The sequence below is a fragment of the Bison bison genome, unplaced genomic scaffold (genome assembly GCF_000754665.1).
Source record: "Bison bison bison isolate TAMUID 2011002044 unplaced genomic scaffold, Bison_UMD1.0 scf7180017864158, whole genome shotgun sequence".
Taxonomy (NCBI): domain Eukaryota; kingdom Metazoa; phylum Chordata; class Mammalia; order Artiodactyla; family Bovidae; genus Bison; species Bison bison.
Window position 1 is genome coordinate 3,205,575 of NW_011494730.1, and position 16,435 is coordinate 3,222,009.

The 16,435-nt window shown below is 44.5% G+C and overlaps 1 protein-coding gene across 1 annotated transcript in view; it reads left to right on the top strand.

Annotated features, from left to right (window-relative positions):
* The window catches only part of CSMD2 (CUB and Sushi multiple domains 2), a 655,591-nt gene that overhangs the window by 337,662 nt on the left and 301,494 nt on the right, over positions 1-16,435 (top strand). The window contains exon 11 of the mRNA XM_010841252.1: positions 6,952-7,073. Within this exon, the coding sequence (XP_010839554.1) occupies positions 6,952-7,073 (122 nt within the window). The remainder of the gene's footprint in view (positions 1-6,951; positions 7,074-16,435) is intronic.

Below are 16,435 nucleotides of genomic sequence, written 5' to 3' on the forward strand. Positions count from 1 at the left end.
GAATCCAGCTCTCCCGCATTGCAGGTGCGTTCTTTACCATCTGAGCCATGAAGGAAGCCCACATCATTGGGCTTTGACTTAGAGCCCTACTCTGCCACCTGTTAGCTTGCTGACTCTGGGCAGGTTTCTACATGTCTTGAAGCCACAGGGCCCTCATTTGGGAACTGGGGAAACAAAACCTCCATTGCCTAGAGCTTGCGAGATTTAAATAAGCCATTTTACAGAAAGTAACCAGCGCCAGCTGTAGTGGAGAGGGGCTCCTAGAGCACGTTCACCTTCCTGTCACTTTCTCCTTCTTTCTTTCCTTCCCAAGGTCATTGTGAGGGAGGAAGAAAGCAGCAGAGGTTCCTAAGTTTGGACTTGGATAATCTGTCCTGGTCTTTCCTGAAAACCAAAGGCTGAGATAGATCTTAAATTCAGGGGTCCTTTAATTTTGGCAGTTTTGAACGTTTTTCTTTTAAAATCTCTTATTTTTAACTAGTCACAACTACTTTAGCTCAGTTGGTAAAGAATCTGTCTGCAATGCAGGAGACCCCAGTTCAATTCCTGGGTCAGGAAGATCTGCTGGAGAAGGGATAGGCTACCCACTCCAGTATTCTTGGACTTCCCTTGTGGGATCGCAAAGAGTTGGACACGACTGAGCAACTTTGACTTTCACTACTCTACAGTGATTTTTTTTTAATGGAGAGTTTAAGTGAAGCCCACTTTAAAAATAGAAAGGGACAAGACTCAGAATTCCATGATAGCTCCACTAATAAGCAGGTTACCAAAAGACCACAGTCTGAAAAGGATTCACCACCACACATAGTGATATTATTTTTCGTCTAATGCATTTAAAATATGATTTGATTTTAAACATTCATTTTCCACACAATTAATTCTACTAAAACATGGGGCTCGGCAAATGATAGGTTCTCAGCAAATGTTTGCGGACAACCTGAATGAATCAGTGATTGAAATGAATGAACAATGTGGAACTGTGCCCTCATTTTGGAATTTGAAATTAAGAATTCACAGGCCTTGTTTTTTTCTTGCCCTCTGACCAGAAGCAATAAGCTTCTTAGTTGACTACTAGAAAATTTTGATCATCCAAAGGAGATTGAGGACAACATGAAATGATGTTATACCGTTATACTAATTCAGTTCAGGCCCAGAGACAGGTATTATAATATAGGGCTTGTCAAACTTATTTTACATATGGGACCCAGTATTTTATTGATTTCTTTAACTTTTTACTTTATGTTGGAGTATAGCCAATTAGCAATGTTGTGATTGTTTCAGGTGGACAGTGAAGGGACTCAGCCACATATATACATGTATCCATTTCCCCCCAAACTCCCCTCCCATCCAGGCTGCCATGTAAGATTGAGCAGAGTTCCCTGTGCTATACAGTAGGTCCTTGTTGGTTATCCATTTTAAATAGAGCAGTGTGTACACGTAGAATTAAGTGTATGAAAATCACAGGTGATCATCTTTCTTCTTGGATCAGCTTCCTGGGCTTCCCCTTGAAACGTCAATGTTGTTCAGAATTCTTTCTTCATCCCCCTCCCCTCCTCTCTCTTCCCCCCTTCCTTCTCCCCTCCCACATGTCACCCCTCCTCTGTCATTATTCTCTGCTGGGTGATATACTGACTGCACTAGAATACATGTCCCATTATTCCCTGAGTCCCTGACCCATACATATATGCTAATGTTTAAAAATTCCATTTATTAAGCTATTTATACTTGTATGAAGCAGTACAATAAGCATTTTTCATAATTTCTTTACAAGGAAAGAGACAATATACATATTTTATGTTTAGTTCAAGCTTGGAATGGTCTGCCAGCTTGCCCAAGGACACAAAGCTAATCTTCTGAACTGGAATTCCACTGCTGACCAAAGGCCCATACTTCTACTTGAAAAATGTACCTTGACACCAATTCAGAGTCAACACACTAGATGGAATCGCATAGAACAATGGCCCTACACACACTTTTTGGTAACCTTTATTTTGATCTCAGAGACTTTCCTGTAGCTCAAATGGAGCTGCCTGCCGTGCAGGAGACCAGGATTCAATCCCTGGATCAGGAAGATCTTCTGGATAAGGAAATGGCAATCCTCTCTAATATTCTTGCCTGTAGAATCCCATGGACATAGAAGCCTGGCGGGCTACAGTCTGTGGGGTCACAAAGAGTCGGACACAACTGAGCAACTAACACACATTTTGATCTCATTGTGAACTCACAGAAAATTTGCAGAAAAACTATGCAAAATATTGTATATTCTTTGCACAGATTTAAACAACTACTTTTAGGGAGTTATTGGATAAGATGAATCAGTCAGAGTACTGGAGAAGAGCCAGAGGCATCATGGGAGCCAATGAATGTAAGTTTCACAGAGAGAGAAGAGTCAGTAGGGTCAGACACTTTAGAAAGGCAGCCCCTGGGGTTAAGTGGCTCAACTAAGTGATGGGTGCTTGAAGTTGCCCCGTAAGCAACTGTCAAGGAAGCAGGACAAAGACAAGGGAGAAGACCGACTTGAACCAAAGCTTCCATGACAGTGGCAAATCATGGATCTATCTGTGGTGGTTCTCCTGCAGCCCCATGGCACCCAGGATTAGGAATAAAGATGGACAATAGAATTCATCAAAGGCAGATAGGAGAGTGTGATGGGAGGTGCTGGAGAGGGTCTTGCTGTCCAGACTCAGTAGTGAGAGAAGGGTCAGGAGGGGCTGGAGAGATGGGGAGAAATGAGGGATCCAGGAGTCTGGAGAGACAAAGGATTTAGGACACCAGGGGGTGCATTGAGACCAAGGTTACTCTGCTGGATGAGTAAGCAACAGGAGAAGGGACCAGGTGATGGAGTTTAAGATCTCACAGATGGATTCTCCTGGGTCCCAGAACAGCAGGCTCCGGATATGGTAGGAACGTGGTTGATCTTCTGCAGGAGCACCTGATCTCAGGAGGAGGAGCTGACCTCTGAAAAGTGAAGGAACCTTTCTTCCATTGGAAACAAAAGGAAGAAGAGAACACAAGCAGATGGGATTGCAGCCTTGAGGGATGAGAGACAGGGCGCACCTACCACATGTTCTCTGTTTCACCCACAAAAACTGAAGCAAGGTCATCACTTGAGTGTAAGGGAGGTGAGGGGAAGGGCGAGAGGTCAAAGGGACATGCAAGAGGCATGGAAGGGCTTTGAACAGAGTAGGAGAGTGAGCTAAAGGGCAGAGTTGCTGGACGATATCCACAACTCTCTGAGGTGAGCGATCATGAATTTATAGTGACAACTTCCTACTCAGGTGACTTTTCTCCAGCAAAGCTTGACCGCGTTGGGGAAGGGCTGGAGGATGTAGGTGGAGAGTTTCATCCACAATTGATATCTTCCGGGCAACCATTTAAAGGACTTAGGTGGATTTGCAAGAAAATGATCCTAACAGTGGGTCATGAGATCCACGTTGGGAAGAGAAGACAGGGAGCTGATGGTGGAAAGTTGGTGTCAGTGGAATGAGATACAGATGAAGGTCAAAGAAAACGTCCTCCAGGGGATTAGCAGTTGTTTGTGGAAAGGAACACCAGAGGGAGGAGAAAACTCTCCATTGCCAAGTGCTGCAGAGGAAGTGGTGGACCTGCGAGGGGAAGACGGGCTTCAATCCAGGCAGGAGTTAAAGCAGGTGGTCCTTAAAGACATTACAGCTACAACTCAGAGTTTGTTTGCCCTGAGATTGGTGGTCAGGAGGTGGTTCTAGAGAGAATTCTGTGGAAAGGATGAGGAGGAAGGTCAATAGTAGGAGAAGTGAGTGAAGCCAGCATGGAGCAGGGTGGGAATAAGGTTTGGGGAGAAGATAAAAGACCAGAGGCACTTGCATCTAGAGCAGTTTTCTTTTTGGTACCAAGCTGTTTTGATGCCAGCAATGGCTGTGGGTCTAAAGTATTCTTCCTAAAGTCCCCTGGAACACTACCCCTGCCATATGGTATAGTGATGTTCAGAGAAACAATGGAACTGGCTACAGAGCTTGGGCTTGGAAGGTCCTGAAAAACCTCCTGAAAGTTATCCAGCAGGGCATTTACTTGATGGGAAAAGGCAAATACAGAAGCATAAGCTGGTGTCTATTCATTTATTCAGTCACTGTCTGAGCATCTACAATTTCGCCAGCCCATGTAGGCTGCAACAATGAACTATCCATCTGTTGGTGGGATCCCAGGGGCTGGCTGCTCAGAGGGAAGTCTGTCTGTCCGCAGACCTCCCAACCTTACCCAGACAACAGAGGAGAAAAGAAGCTGATTCTTCATCCCAAATCTATTTTTAGGAGCTCCATGCTAACTAGCTGCCGAGTATAATATTTTAATTAAACCCCTCTAAGCCCTTAAAGTGGTAAATGGCTTTTTGACCTCTTCTCCCTAATTACCTTCACCACGTTTCAACAAACTGCAAATACCACCTAATTTTTGGAAAAAAGTGCAAGATAAATTAAGTCTGAAGCTGAGGGCTTTTGGCAGCGAAACCTGAATCTCTGGAAGAGGTGTAATGTGGTACCAGTAGAGGCTTGTAAGGATCTCCTGCAGGGCTAGCATTCTAACACCTCAGGCCCGCTTTGCAATGGTGGGCTAGCATTAGAGTTTTGATTTTGATTATCTTGTTCTAATTTGTTTAGTAATGATGTCAGTCTCAAATGTGGTTGTGGGGGAAAAAACGCTATAAAGAAACTTCACAAAAGGTAGAATAAAAGATCCCTGGCCTTGGGAAATCTTGGAGATAGTGAGATGGAATGAACATGGCATCTGAGTCCACCATCCCAGCTTCCCTTTGTTAAATATTGACAAGGTCCCAGGTCCTGGGTGAGCCTTCATATCCAAGATCTCATAGAATTTCACCCTCATCATGCTTCAGTGGGGCAATATCACTAGTCCCATTTTACAGATGAAGAAATAGAATCAGAGAGGTTTTCTAACTAACCAGGGCTTCTCCGGTGACTCAGATGGTAAAGAATCTGCCTGTAATGCTGGAGACCTGGGTTTGATCCCTGGATCAGGAAGGTCCCCTGGAGAAGGGAATTGCTCCCTACTCCAGTGTTCTTGCCTGGAGAATTCCATGGACATAGGAACCTGGTAGGCTACAGTCCACGGGGTCGCAAAGAGTCAGACACAACAGAGCGACTAACACTTAAATTTTCACTTCAGACTTAACCAACAAAACCCGAAATGCCAAGCCCCAGATGCATAGCCTCCTATCTCCTCACCATGCCAGTCTGCCTTTGGTGCAGTTGTGTCAAGGCTAGTCGGTGAATGTCAGTGTTTCTCAGGACAGAATTACACAGCAATCAGATGCTCAGGAGAGGAGTAGGGGAGAGGATTCCCCTAGAACTTGGTTCAAACAATATCTGAGCTCAGGATGAAGAAGAATATCCTTCAGGTTCAGGACTAGGATGAGGAACCGGAAGGAACTTCCTCACTGGAGTACATGAGCTCGTAGAACAGAAAGGGCAGTTCTGACCCAGGGTCTCTTGCTGCTGCTTCTTGCTGCTGCTAAGTCGCTTCATTCATGTCTGACTTTGTGCGACCCCATAGACGGCAGCCCACCAGGCCCCTCCGTCCATGGGATTTTCCAGGCAAGAGTACTGGAGTGGGGTGCCATTGCCTTCTCCGAGGGTCTGTTGCTAGTAACCCCCTAACAACACTCACTCTGCTCAGTTGTAACCGTTTTCACATCTGTTCTCTCCACTTGCTGGCGGCTCTTTAGAGAAGAGGGAGTGTGCCTTAGACATTTCTCTCTTCCCGCACTCAGCCTGGCCTGTAATAGGCATTCAATATATGTGGGAATGAATGAGCGCAGGAATGAGTGTGTGAAATGAGAAGAGATGAATTACGTCCTAGAACTGGGGAGCTTCCTTTCCAGGCCCTCCTAGGAAGGATTTCCTGGGGAAGGTTTTCAGGGCCCTGTCCGCACACAGAGAGCAGTTCTAGGATATGCTGTCCCATCAGAGGAAACCAGGTTTGACATCACTTTCATTTTATATACTTAGGCTTGTTGAGTTTGCTCACTATTTCTTTACTGTCAGGCAGTTTACCTACAATTAGGATAAATTGCCATGTGGGCAGCAACAGAACAGGCTCATAGAACTTTTTATTAAAATAGCTGAGTGCTAACATTGAAGAATGAAGTGGCTGGGACTAAAGAACGCGTTTTTAAGGAAGGCAAACACCTAGATACAATGTAGTACCTTAACTGGTATCAATCACGACTTAATCTAATTAGTTTAGAAGCTATTTTAAAGAGCTTAATTAAATTAAGCTGTGATTGATAACACTTTATATCTACTTGAGGAGAGCACTTCTTCTAATTCACCTTGAATCTCTATGCTTCCAGTCAAAAGCCTATTTCAGGCATATGCTAAGTGTGGGGAAGGGTTGGGAAAGCACTTCACTGTCCCTGAAATCATTCCGGGTGCCTGGCACCAGGCTAAGCCAGGGGCCTTGCAGAGTTCTTGGGCACAGACATTCTGATACCTAGTGGGGGTGGCCTTGACCAGGACACCCTGAGATTCTCCTTCAGCAGACATGAAGGCATCTGGGAGAATGCGGAAAGGTCAGCAGAGCAGGAGCAAAAAGCTTAGCAGGTCAAAAGGTGTCTGGGGTCCACTTAGCTTGCGGTCAAGGTGAGGAGTACTAGCCCACACCCTCTTGGTAGAGATGTGGTGCTGGGTCACAGTGGAGTCCGGACAAGGGGACTTGCTTAGCTGGGCCATTGCCTAGAGAGCGGCAGGTCAGGGAATGTGGGGTCTACCCCTGCCCCCAGTGCTCTGGGAACGTCTCTTGAGCCCACCAGGAGCTATGGAGGAGGGAAATAGGAAGTAGAAGTTTTATCTGGGATATGATGTACAGACTTCAAGTTCTTCTGGGCCGGGACTGGGAGGTGGGGATGGGGACTGGTCCTCGTCTAAACTAAAATGCTTGTCTTCCGTCTCCTCTCTGCAGCCCGCATGTGTGATGCCCACCTTCGAGGCCCCTCGGGCATCATCACCTCCCCCAATTTCCCCATTCAGTATGACAACAACGCACACTGTGTGTGGATCATCACAGCACTCAACCCCGCCAAGGTAAGGCTCGCAGGGAGCGTGGGTCGTGTCCTGTGGGCAGGACTGGATTGGAGACAGTTGTTCTACCGGGGAATTCAGACCCAGAACTTGGTTCTCATAGATTTTCTGAAGACAATAATTAAAAATTGTTTTTATTAAGTATCAAGTTGATACAAAAGCATACTTGTAAAATATGATATAAAGAACATCAATATAAGACACTACTGTGTAGCCATCTCCCAGCTCGAGGGAAAACAAAAAGCCCCACAGATATCTTAGTGATCTGTGTCCCTCATAACTTCATCCCATTCCCCAATCCTCAGGCCACCATTACCTCCACTGTGTACTTTATTATTCCTTTGCTTTTCTTTATAGTTAGCACAGAAGTATGTATCCCTCCAAATGCAATGTTTAGCTTCCCAGTACTTGAACTTCATGGAAATGTAATCACGTTGTATTGATATGTAGTCTTAATCAGCTTTACTCAAAATTAGGTCCTTAAGGTTTTGCTGTATTGCCACGTTTCATTTTGTACTGGTCTGTACATTTTTTTGCATCTTTCTCATTTAGTGTTTTTTCCTGTGAAGTACCCTTTGCTTGCTAATAAATTTGATAAGTATCTTGCCAAGATCCACAAAATAACCTGTTAGAATTTTTAATTATACAAAAAATACAGATAAATTGAAGAAGAACTGGTACCTTTATGATTCCAAGTCTTCCAGTCTATTAATATGGTATATCTTTCCTTAGAGCTTCTTTAATCACTTTCGATAAACTTGTGTAATTTTTTCATTAAAAATCTTGTACATTTCATAATACATTTATTTCTAGATATTGTAGTTGTTGCTTTTATAAATTGTATCTTTTAAAATGTAGTTTTCTACCTGTTTCTTGCATAGTGGTTAGAAATGCAATTAATTTTTATATGTTACAGCTATCCCATGGTAATTTATGTATGAATTTTTAGCATATTCTACAGAGGACAATCATAATCTGCAAAGAATGATGGTTTTGCTTCTTCCTTTTCAATCTTACACCTTTTCATCAACCTTTTTCCTGCCCCAGTGTTCTACCTAGAATCTCCAGTATAATGTCAAATCACTGTGATGATGGTAGGCACTTTTGCCTTTGTTCAATGTCAAACAGACTGTTTTACTTCTTCACCATGAAGTATGATGTTTGCTGAAGTCTTTGTTTTAATTTACAGTTCCTTTCTAATCCTAGTTTACTAAAAGCTTATATTGTGAATGGATGTTGACTTTTATTGAGCATCTTTCTACATCTATTGATATAATCATATGATTTTTTTCCTTTATTCGCCTGTGTGGTGAATTCCACTTTAATTTTTCTGTTGTTAAGCCAACTCTGTATTCCTGGGATAAACCCAATCTGGTCATTTAGTATTATCATTTTTTAAATATACCTATATTTGAATTGCTAGCATTTTACATAGTCATTTTGCTTCTGTTTTGTTATGTATTACAGATTTAACAAAATAAAATATATTCTATATACATCACACACACACACACACTCTTGCCAGATTTCTATATCAAAATATTGCTAAAATGAAAGTGAAGTCGCTCAGTCGTGTCCAACTCTTTGCAATCCCATGGACTGTAGTCTACCAGGCTACTCTGTCCATGGGATTTTCCAGGCAAGAGTACTGGGGTGGGTTGCCATTCCCTTCTCCAGGGGATCTTCCTGACTCAGGGATCAAACCCAGGTCTCCTGCATTGCAGGCAGACCCTTTACCCTCTGAGCCACCAGGGAAGCCCAAGATATTGCTAGCCTCATAAAATGACTTAGACTTTTTCATCTCTTTCTATCCTACTGCCTGTTTTTAGTGTTTTACAGTTGTGGATATTTTGGTATTTATCCTACTTGATTTCATTAAACTTGAATCTATGGATGGCATCTTTCATCAGTTTGGAAAATTTTTTAGCTATTGCTATTTCAACTGTTGTCTCTCCTTTATTCTCTTTTCTGCTTCTGGAAGTCTGACAAGGCATGTTAATGAGTCTCATTCTATCTTCTTTTCTTAACCTCTATCATTTTCTCCCATTCTGTTCAAGAATTCTCAGTTATGTCTAACCTCTGTTGATCATTCTCTGAAGATTCATTTTAATTTCAAATATTAGTATTTTGCATTTATGAAAGCTTATTTAGTTTTTTTGATTGCTTTTGAGTTTATTTTATAGTCTCTGGCTCCTTACATATATTTAAGTCATTTAAATATATTGAGGACATTTATTTTATATTCTGTGTCTCTTAATCTCAGTATATGAAACCTTTGCAAGGTTCACTCTGTTGCCTGCTGTTTCTCACCCCTTGCCCTCAGAATCATGTTTCTTTCTTTGTTGTATAATTTTTGACTGTGTGGTTAGAATCATAAACTGTGGGGGAATTCTTTGAGATTTGGGTAGAAACTGGTGTATTTGTTACTGCTCTGTGCTTGGGGCCATTAGCAGTCAGCAACCTCTTCAGATTAAATTCTCAGTATGAAGGTTTCAAACAACCCAAGTAATCTGAAGACTGCAAACCCATATGAAAACAGATTTATCATGAGAGAGTCTCAGAGGAAGTTTTCTATTTGCTTTCATTCAGTGTCAAAATCTGAAATAAACGATCAGCCTTCACATCTACCCAGAGGTTAGCAGAGCTGTATGAGAAGGAAGTAGGCTTATTTCTAGCTCAACCTCACACTAAGGGTGCAACTTTACCCAGTTCAGCCTTGTTCAGGGATGTCATCTGAAAGGTCCCAACCTGGGGGGCCCTGACCTTTGTCTCCTGCTCCCTCTTCTCCACAAGGCCCTGAAAATCAAAGCTCTACTTCACCAGTTTTAAAAAATGTGCTTCATGCTCCAAATCACTTTTTGCATCTCTACATTCACTGGGGGTTAGACTCTGAGAGCTCTTGCCATCCTAGTCTTCTTGGGCTTCCATAACAAAATATAACAGATGGGGTGGCTCTAACAAGAGACATTTAGTTTCTCACAGTTCTAGAGGCTAGAGGTCCATGATCAAGATGCCAGCAAACTTGGTTTCTGGTGAGATCTACTCCCAGCTCACAGATGACCCCACAGACGGCCTCCTTCTCAGTGTGTCTTCCTGTGTTCTCTGTGCACATGCAGAGAGGAACGTTCTGGCGTCTCCTCCCCTGTTTTGAGGACACCAATCCCACTGGTAGGGCCCCATCCTTTGACTTCTTTTAACCTTAGTCACCTTCCTAAAGGTCCCATCTCTAAATATCATCATATTGAGGGTTTGGGCTTCAACATATGAGTTTTAGGCAATATAATTCAGTTTATAACACTTATTAACTTGTAAAAAGCTTTCTTTTTCTTTTTAAATTTTACTCAACATTTTAAAACTGTTTGCTCCAAAGTGCTTAGGACCACAATACTTGGAACACTGGACCCAGATTTCCTCTACAAGTCATTTTGCAAATAATCATATTTTATCAAACCATTTGATGATGAACCTAGTCAGTGGAGAAGGATGCTTCAGCCACATAGGGGTAGAAATGGAGGCTAACCCAGAAGAAGGACCTTGAAGTTGTTAAGTTGTTAACTAGAGGGCTATATCGTGGGCATTGTTAAAGAACTACAGATGCTTATCTATGTTTGCTTTTGAATCTGAAGATGGAGTAGAGGGTGAAGCGTAGGAAAGTCCTGAAAATTTTTTGAGAAACGGTCTGATTAGCCCTCAGAAGACCTAACCTTGGCTGGTGTGTGGAGGTCAATGGCCCCATGTTAGTCACCACCCCACATGCCATGCAATAGGTCACTCCAGCCTGGGTTTCTGAAGCCAGTCCCTCTGAAAGGCACTGCCTCAGAGTTAGGTTATACAGAAGGATGTTCTTCGTGGGATCTTCATGGGTTCTTAGTGGGCTTCAGGTAGTGCTAGGGAAGCCCAGAAAGACTGAAGGGGGTTCCTCACTGACACAACCCAGGAGGAGAGCCAAGAGCATACAATGCAGAAAGGAGATTATAAGTCTAGAAACTCAAAGTCTGAGACTGAAGGGTAGGAGCTGCCTTCCTGCAAACAGCAGAGAAAATGTTTGCAGTGTATTCCTACCACTGTTCAGCAGCCAACAGGAGAGATTCAGTGCATTCAAGGACTGCCTGTCTGGTCACCTTGGGGACATCTCCTTCAGGAAAAATCACAGCCTTTTCACGTTCACAGTATGTTTCATGAGCTTAGCATTTATTCATTCATTGATTGTTGGTATGATCTCTGCCCTTGAGAAACATGCACACAGAGAGGAGGATGGGTAGAAACGTGAAGCTAGAGTTCAGACAAGTGCTAATGGAGCTGTGTCCAGAGTGTGATGGGAAAATCTAGAAAAGAGACACTAATGGAAGGCCAGGGAACTTGGCACAAAGGCAGTGACATTTGAACAGGGTCTTGAAGGATGAGGATATCAGAGTAGACACCTGTGCCGAGGCACTGAGGCTTAGGACAGTCTCTTAGAACTGAAAATAACTCAACATGCCTATATCAAGATGAGGCTGGAAAGTCCGCAAGATCCAGATCAAGGTGAACCCGCAGGCTTGATATAGAGGCTTAGATTTTATTCTGAAACAGATTTCTAAGAGTAGAAGTGTTAGGCTATTTGTGATAATAGTAATAGCTATCTCTTATTCTATGCCTGTTATATGCCAAGAACTGAACTAGGCCTTCTATGTAAATGACTTTATTTCATTCTCTTCATAGCACAAATAATTAAGTTTTAAAATACCCATTTGGTGGATGAAAAACCTGAATCATGGACAAGTTAAAGGTTAGGAAACTTGGTCACAGCACATAATCAGTATTTAGTGGCAGCACTGGGCTTTAAAGCCAGTCTTTCTGGGTCCATTGTCTATGAACTTAAGTAGATGTTCTGTGCCATTGGATGGAACATGGTCTCAGAATTGATGGGAGGGGTTGGGACTTGGAGCACTGGGATAAGCCTTGGGAAGAATGAAGGCCACTCTTTCTTCTGTACCAGAGCAATAGCAGAAAGAATTTTTTAAAGATTACTGTGGCAGCAGTGGAGATATTAGAGAGGGATATTGAAGGGAGTGAGACCAGTTAGGAAGCTGAAGCAGATACCCAAGTAAGAAAAACGGGGTCATCAACCAAGGCTTAGGAAACATGGAGAGGGAGACAGATTTAAGAGAAATCTAGGGAATGAGGGCTTCCCTTGTGGCTCAACTGGTAAAGAATCCACCTGCAATGAGGGAGACCTGGGTTCGATCCCTGGGTTGGAAAGACTCCCCTGGAGAAGGGAAAGGCTACCCACTCCAGTATTCTGGCCTGGAAAATTCCATGGACTATACAATGCATGGGGTCTCAAAGAGTCAGACATGACTGAGTGACTTTCACACTCATTAGAGAACGAGATGGGACTTGGTGGCTGATGGATATGTGATGGAGGGAAAAGGAGAGGTCTCATTCACCATTGTGTCCCAAGTGACCACCATAGTGTCTGGCATACAGTAGACACTCAGGAAACATTTGTTCAATGACCAAATAGATGACAACTCCATGTTTTCTCACTTGGACTAATGGGAGGCTTTCAAAGGAAATACAAGAGGAGGAACAAGCTTGGCAGCAGTCGAGAGGGAAACATGGTGCCTCTGAAGTGCCTGTGTTTCATCCAATGACATTTGGATACACTGGTTGAAAAGTGAATAAATCTGGGTTCAGGAGAGAGATGTGGGTATCATTGCATCGACACACAATTGGGAACAAGCGTAAGGGATGAACAACACTTCTTGGAAAGAGCAAAGAGATTGAAAAGATTCAGAATGGGTCTGGGAACACAATCCTTACAGATGACTGAGATCCAGTGAAAAAAGCAGAGAAAGAGCCATTGATAGGAGAATCGAGTTGCAAAAGCAAGAGGTTTCCAATCAGGATATGTCTGACAGTGGTGATGCTGAAAAACATCTTGTTGGAAAAGGACTGGAAAGAGACTGTTGGCTTTGGCCTTGGAAGAAGATCTTTCGGCTTTGCTTTGTGGGGCAGCATATTAAAAGGCAGAGACATTACTTTGCCAACAAAGGTCCATCTAGTCAAAGCTATGGTTTTTCCAGTGGTCATGTATGGATGTGAGAGTTGTCCATAAAGGAAGCTGAGCATCGAAGAATTGATGCTTTTGAACTGTGCTGTTGGAGAAGACTCTTGAGAGTCCCTTGGACTCCAAGGAGATCCAACCGGTCAATCCTAAAGGAAATTAGTACTGAATGTTCATTGGAAGGACTGATGCTGAAACTCCAATACTTTGGCCACCTGATGTAAAGAACTGACTCATTGGAAAAGACCCTGATGCTGGGAAAGATTGAAGGCAGGAGGAGAAGGGGATGACAGAGGATGAGATGGTTGGATGGCATCACCAATTCAATGGACATGGGTTTGAGTAAGCTCTGGGAGTTGGTGATGGACAGGGAGGCCTGGCGTGCAGTCCATGAGGTTGCAAAGAGTTGGACATGACTGAGCGACTGAACTGAACTGAGCAGAAGTGGGTGGGGAGTGCATGGATGGGGAGGGGGTTCTATAGAGGCCAGGCATGTGGACAGCCCTTTGGACAACTTTGTGGTAAAGGGAGGGCAGGAGCAAGGGCATGTGAGGGAGGTTGGGTGAATAGAAAGCTCTGGGCTACTTAGGATGTTTGTTGTTTAGGAGATTGGGATTTTGAGTGCGGTTGTAGACTGAGGGCAAAGCAAGCACAGAGGAAGAGAGTGAAGATGTAGGATTAGAGGTTGGGGAGTGAAGGACCTGGAGTCAGTGAGAGGCAAACTGGACTGAGAATGCAGCAGCTCCTTTCACAAGAAGCAGGTGAGGAAAAATACCGTCGTGAAAAGGGGCTGAGAGTTTCGCCTGTAGAATATGTGTCTGTAGAAAAGGACATGTGTCTCTTCTAAAAAAAATTTTTTTATTGTGGCAAAAGTCACACAATATAAAACATACTATTTTAATCATATTTGTTTTATTATTATTTAATCATATTGTACAGTTCAATGGCAGAAAGTACATTCACATGATTGTGCATCTCTTACCATCATCCATCTCCCAAATTTTTCACTTTGCTAAACTGAAACTCTAGCCCCATTAAACTCTACATTCCAACTCCCGCTCCTCACCCTCCACACCCAGCCCCTGACATCTACCCGTGTACTTTCTGATTCTATGAATTTGGCTATTGTAGGCACCCCGCATAAATGGAATCAAGCAGTATTTGTCTGCACCTACTGTATATTAGGATGCATTTTCAAGGTTGACTTAGTATGACACATGTCCCTTTGGTCTCCTTGTAATCTGGGAATGGTTACACATCCCTGGCGCCTGAGTGTAAGTGTGGCCATTTCATCTCCTTTGAGCTTGAGAGGGAGCTGGGAATGTTCTGGTGACTGGGGCTTCCAAGGGTAAACAGAAGCCCCAAACAAGGTCCAGCAATGACCTGGCATGGGAATGGCCAAGAACCTATGTCACGATGCCAGCCTCGACTGAGCACAATGGGCTGAGCAGCTCTACCCTGTGGGAACAAGAATTGACAGTCTGATTGCAGAGGCCGGTGAAGGGTGTGTCTCTCCTCAGTGAACTAAGAATAAAACAACGAACACCACCCCATCATCCTCCCAGAAGTTGGGCAGATTCAGGGAAGAGGAATGGCTACTCAGAGCAAGTGAGGCCGGCCCGCTCTGCTGGGTGCACAGCTCCACCTTCTCGCTTGGACGGGGACAGCCTGGAGAAACGGGAGACCTGCCTTGGCCGGTTGGGCTATCTTAGTATTTGTAGTCATTCTGCCCACAATAATATTTCCCAAATTTGATCAATCATCAGAAATACCTGGAGAGAGTTTAAAGACATAAATTCCAAAATCCTTTCCTCAAAGGTCTGATTAGTGGAGGTGAGATAAGAACCTGGAACTTGCACTTTTAAAGAGCATCCCTGTGGTTCTGACCAGCTCAGCTTATATGATAGAAAACAACCCCTTCCTGTCCCAGCAAAGCACACAGGGCCCTCCTGCCCGCCTCTCCCCAGGCAGTCCTGGCTTCAGCCACACTGCGCTCCTGGTTCATAGACACAGCTGGCCCTTTAAGACCTCTGTCCAGCACATCCTCCCCCCGTGTATCTGCCCTTCTCCTCCATGCAAATTCCTATCCGCCTTTGAGACACAGTTCAGACTTCTGCTCTTCAGAGAAGACTTCCAAACCCCAGCAGGTCTTAGCACTGCCTCTGTTCCTCCAGCACTTCGTCAGCCTCTTCTGTTTTGTGCATATGACGTTGCACTGGGTTTAGAATCTCTTTCCCCTATAGCTCAGCAGAGCCCCCCAAAGCAGGGGCAGTGTTTGTTTCTCTCTCCCGCAGTTAGCACAGCCCCCGGTACAGAGGAGGAGATCCTCGGGTGTTTGGATACATTACCAAGTGCTGGAGGAGACCTGTCCCTGGGTCAGGTAGCTCCTCAGGCACGGCCCCGCCCACGCTGGGCCCCAGAGCCTCCTCCTGTTAGGACCTTCCAGCTTAGCCTCCGAAAGGACGCGGCTGATGAAATTTTCATGGTCGGAACTGAAACCCAGGCCTGAGTCGGTGCCCCCTACCTGCATACACCTGCCTTCCTTTCACAGCTTCTTGGTATGAAATCAGGCCATGTGAGGCAATTTGCCTATGATCCTCACCGCATTTGATCAGGAAATTAATCCACCTGTGCTAGAAAAGAAGTAACAGGCAGGCAGGAGAGAACGAGCAAGGTGGGAGGGAGAGGGAGAGCGCGTTTCATGAACTTCAAAGCCGAAGAGAACAGTGTTTCGATTACTCACTCCTTGGGGATTAGCCGTGTCACTCTTCCCTGTGTAGACCCGGAGAACTGAGAAAGAACTCTCCAGGCAGCCGTCACTCTCTCGTGCAAATGTCAGGAACCTCTGTGCTGGCCCATTTTTTCACTCACTTATTCATTCAGCAAACATTTACTCCTGTGTGTTCTATGCTGGGCCCCGTGCAAGATGCCGGCTGGTGATCAGAGAGGTTTTCCCTAATCGCCCCTGCAACTCATTCCTCGTGAGTGGGCGGCTCTAGAGGGACCCTTTCAGGGCCTCCTGCAGGTCCTCACCCAGATCCCTTTCCTTTCCACAGTTGTCCTCACTTCCCAGCATATCTTGGCATCCCCCTTCCCCTAGAGCTGGCTGTGGGTCCCCACGCGCCTTCCTCTGTGAAGATAAAGCCTGCTCCCTCCTCTGGATGGGACTTTGTGCCCTTCGCGCCTGCCGCATCCCCAGCTGCCCTGACGTCAGCACTCACCACCCTGCAGTGTGTTCCCCGTGGACCTGTGTGTCTCCTCTTCCAGGCTGTGAGGTCTTGGGGTGGTATTCACATTTGTCTTGGCTCCGTTGCTT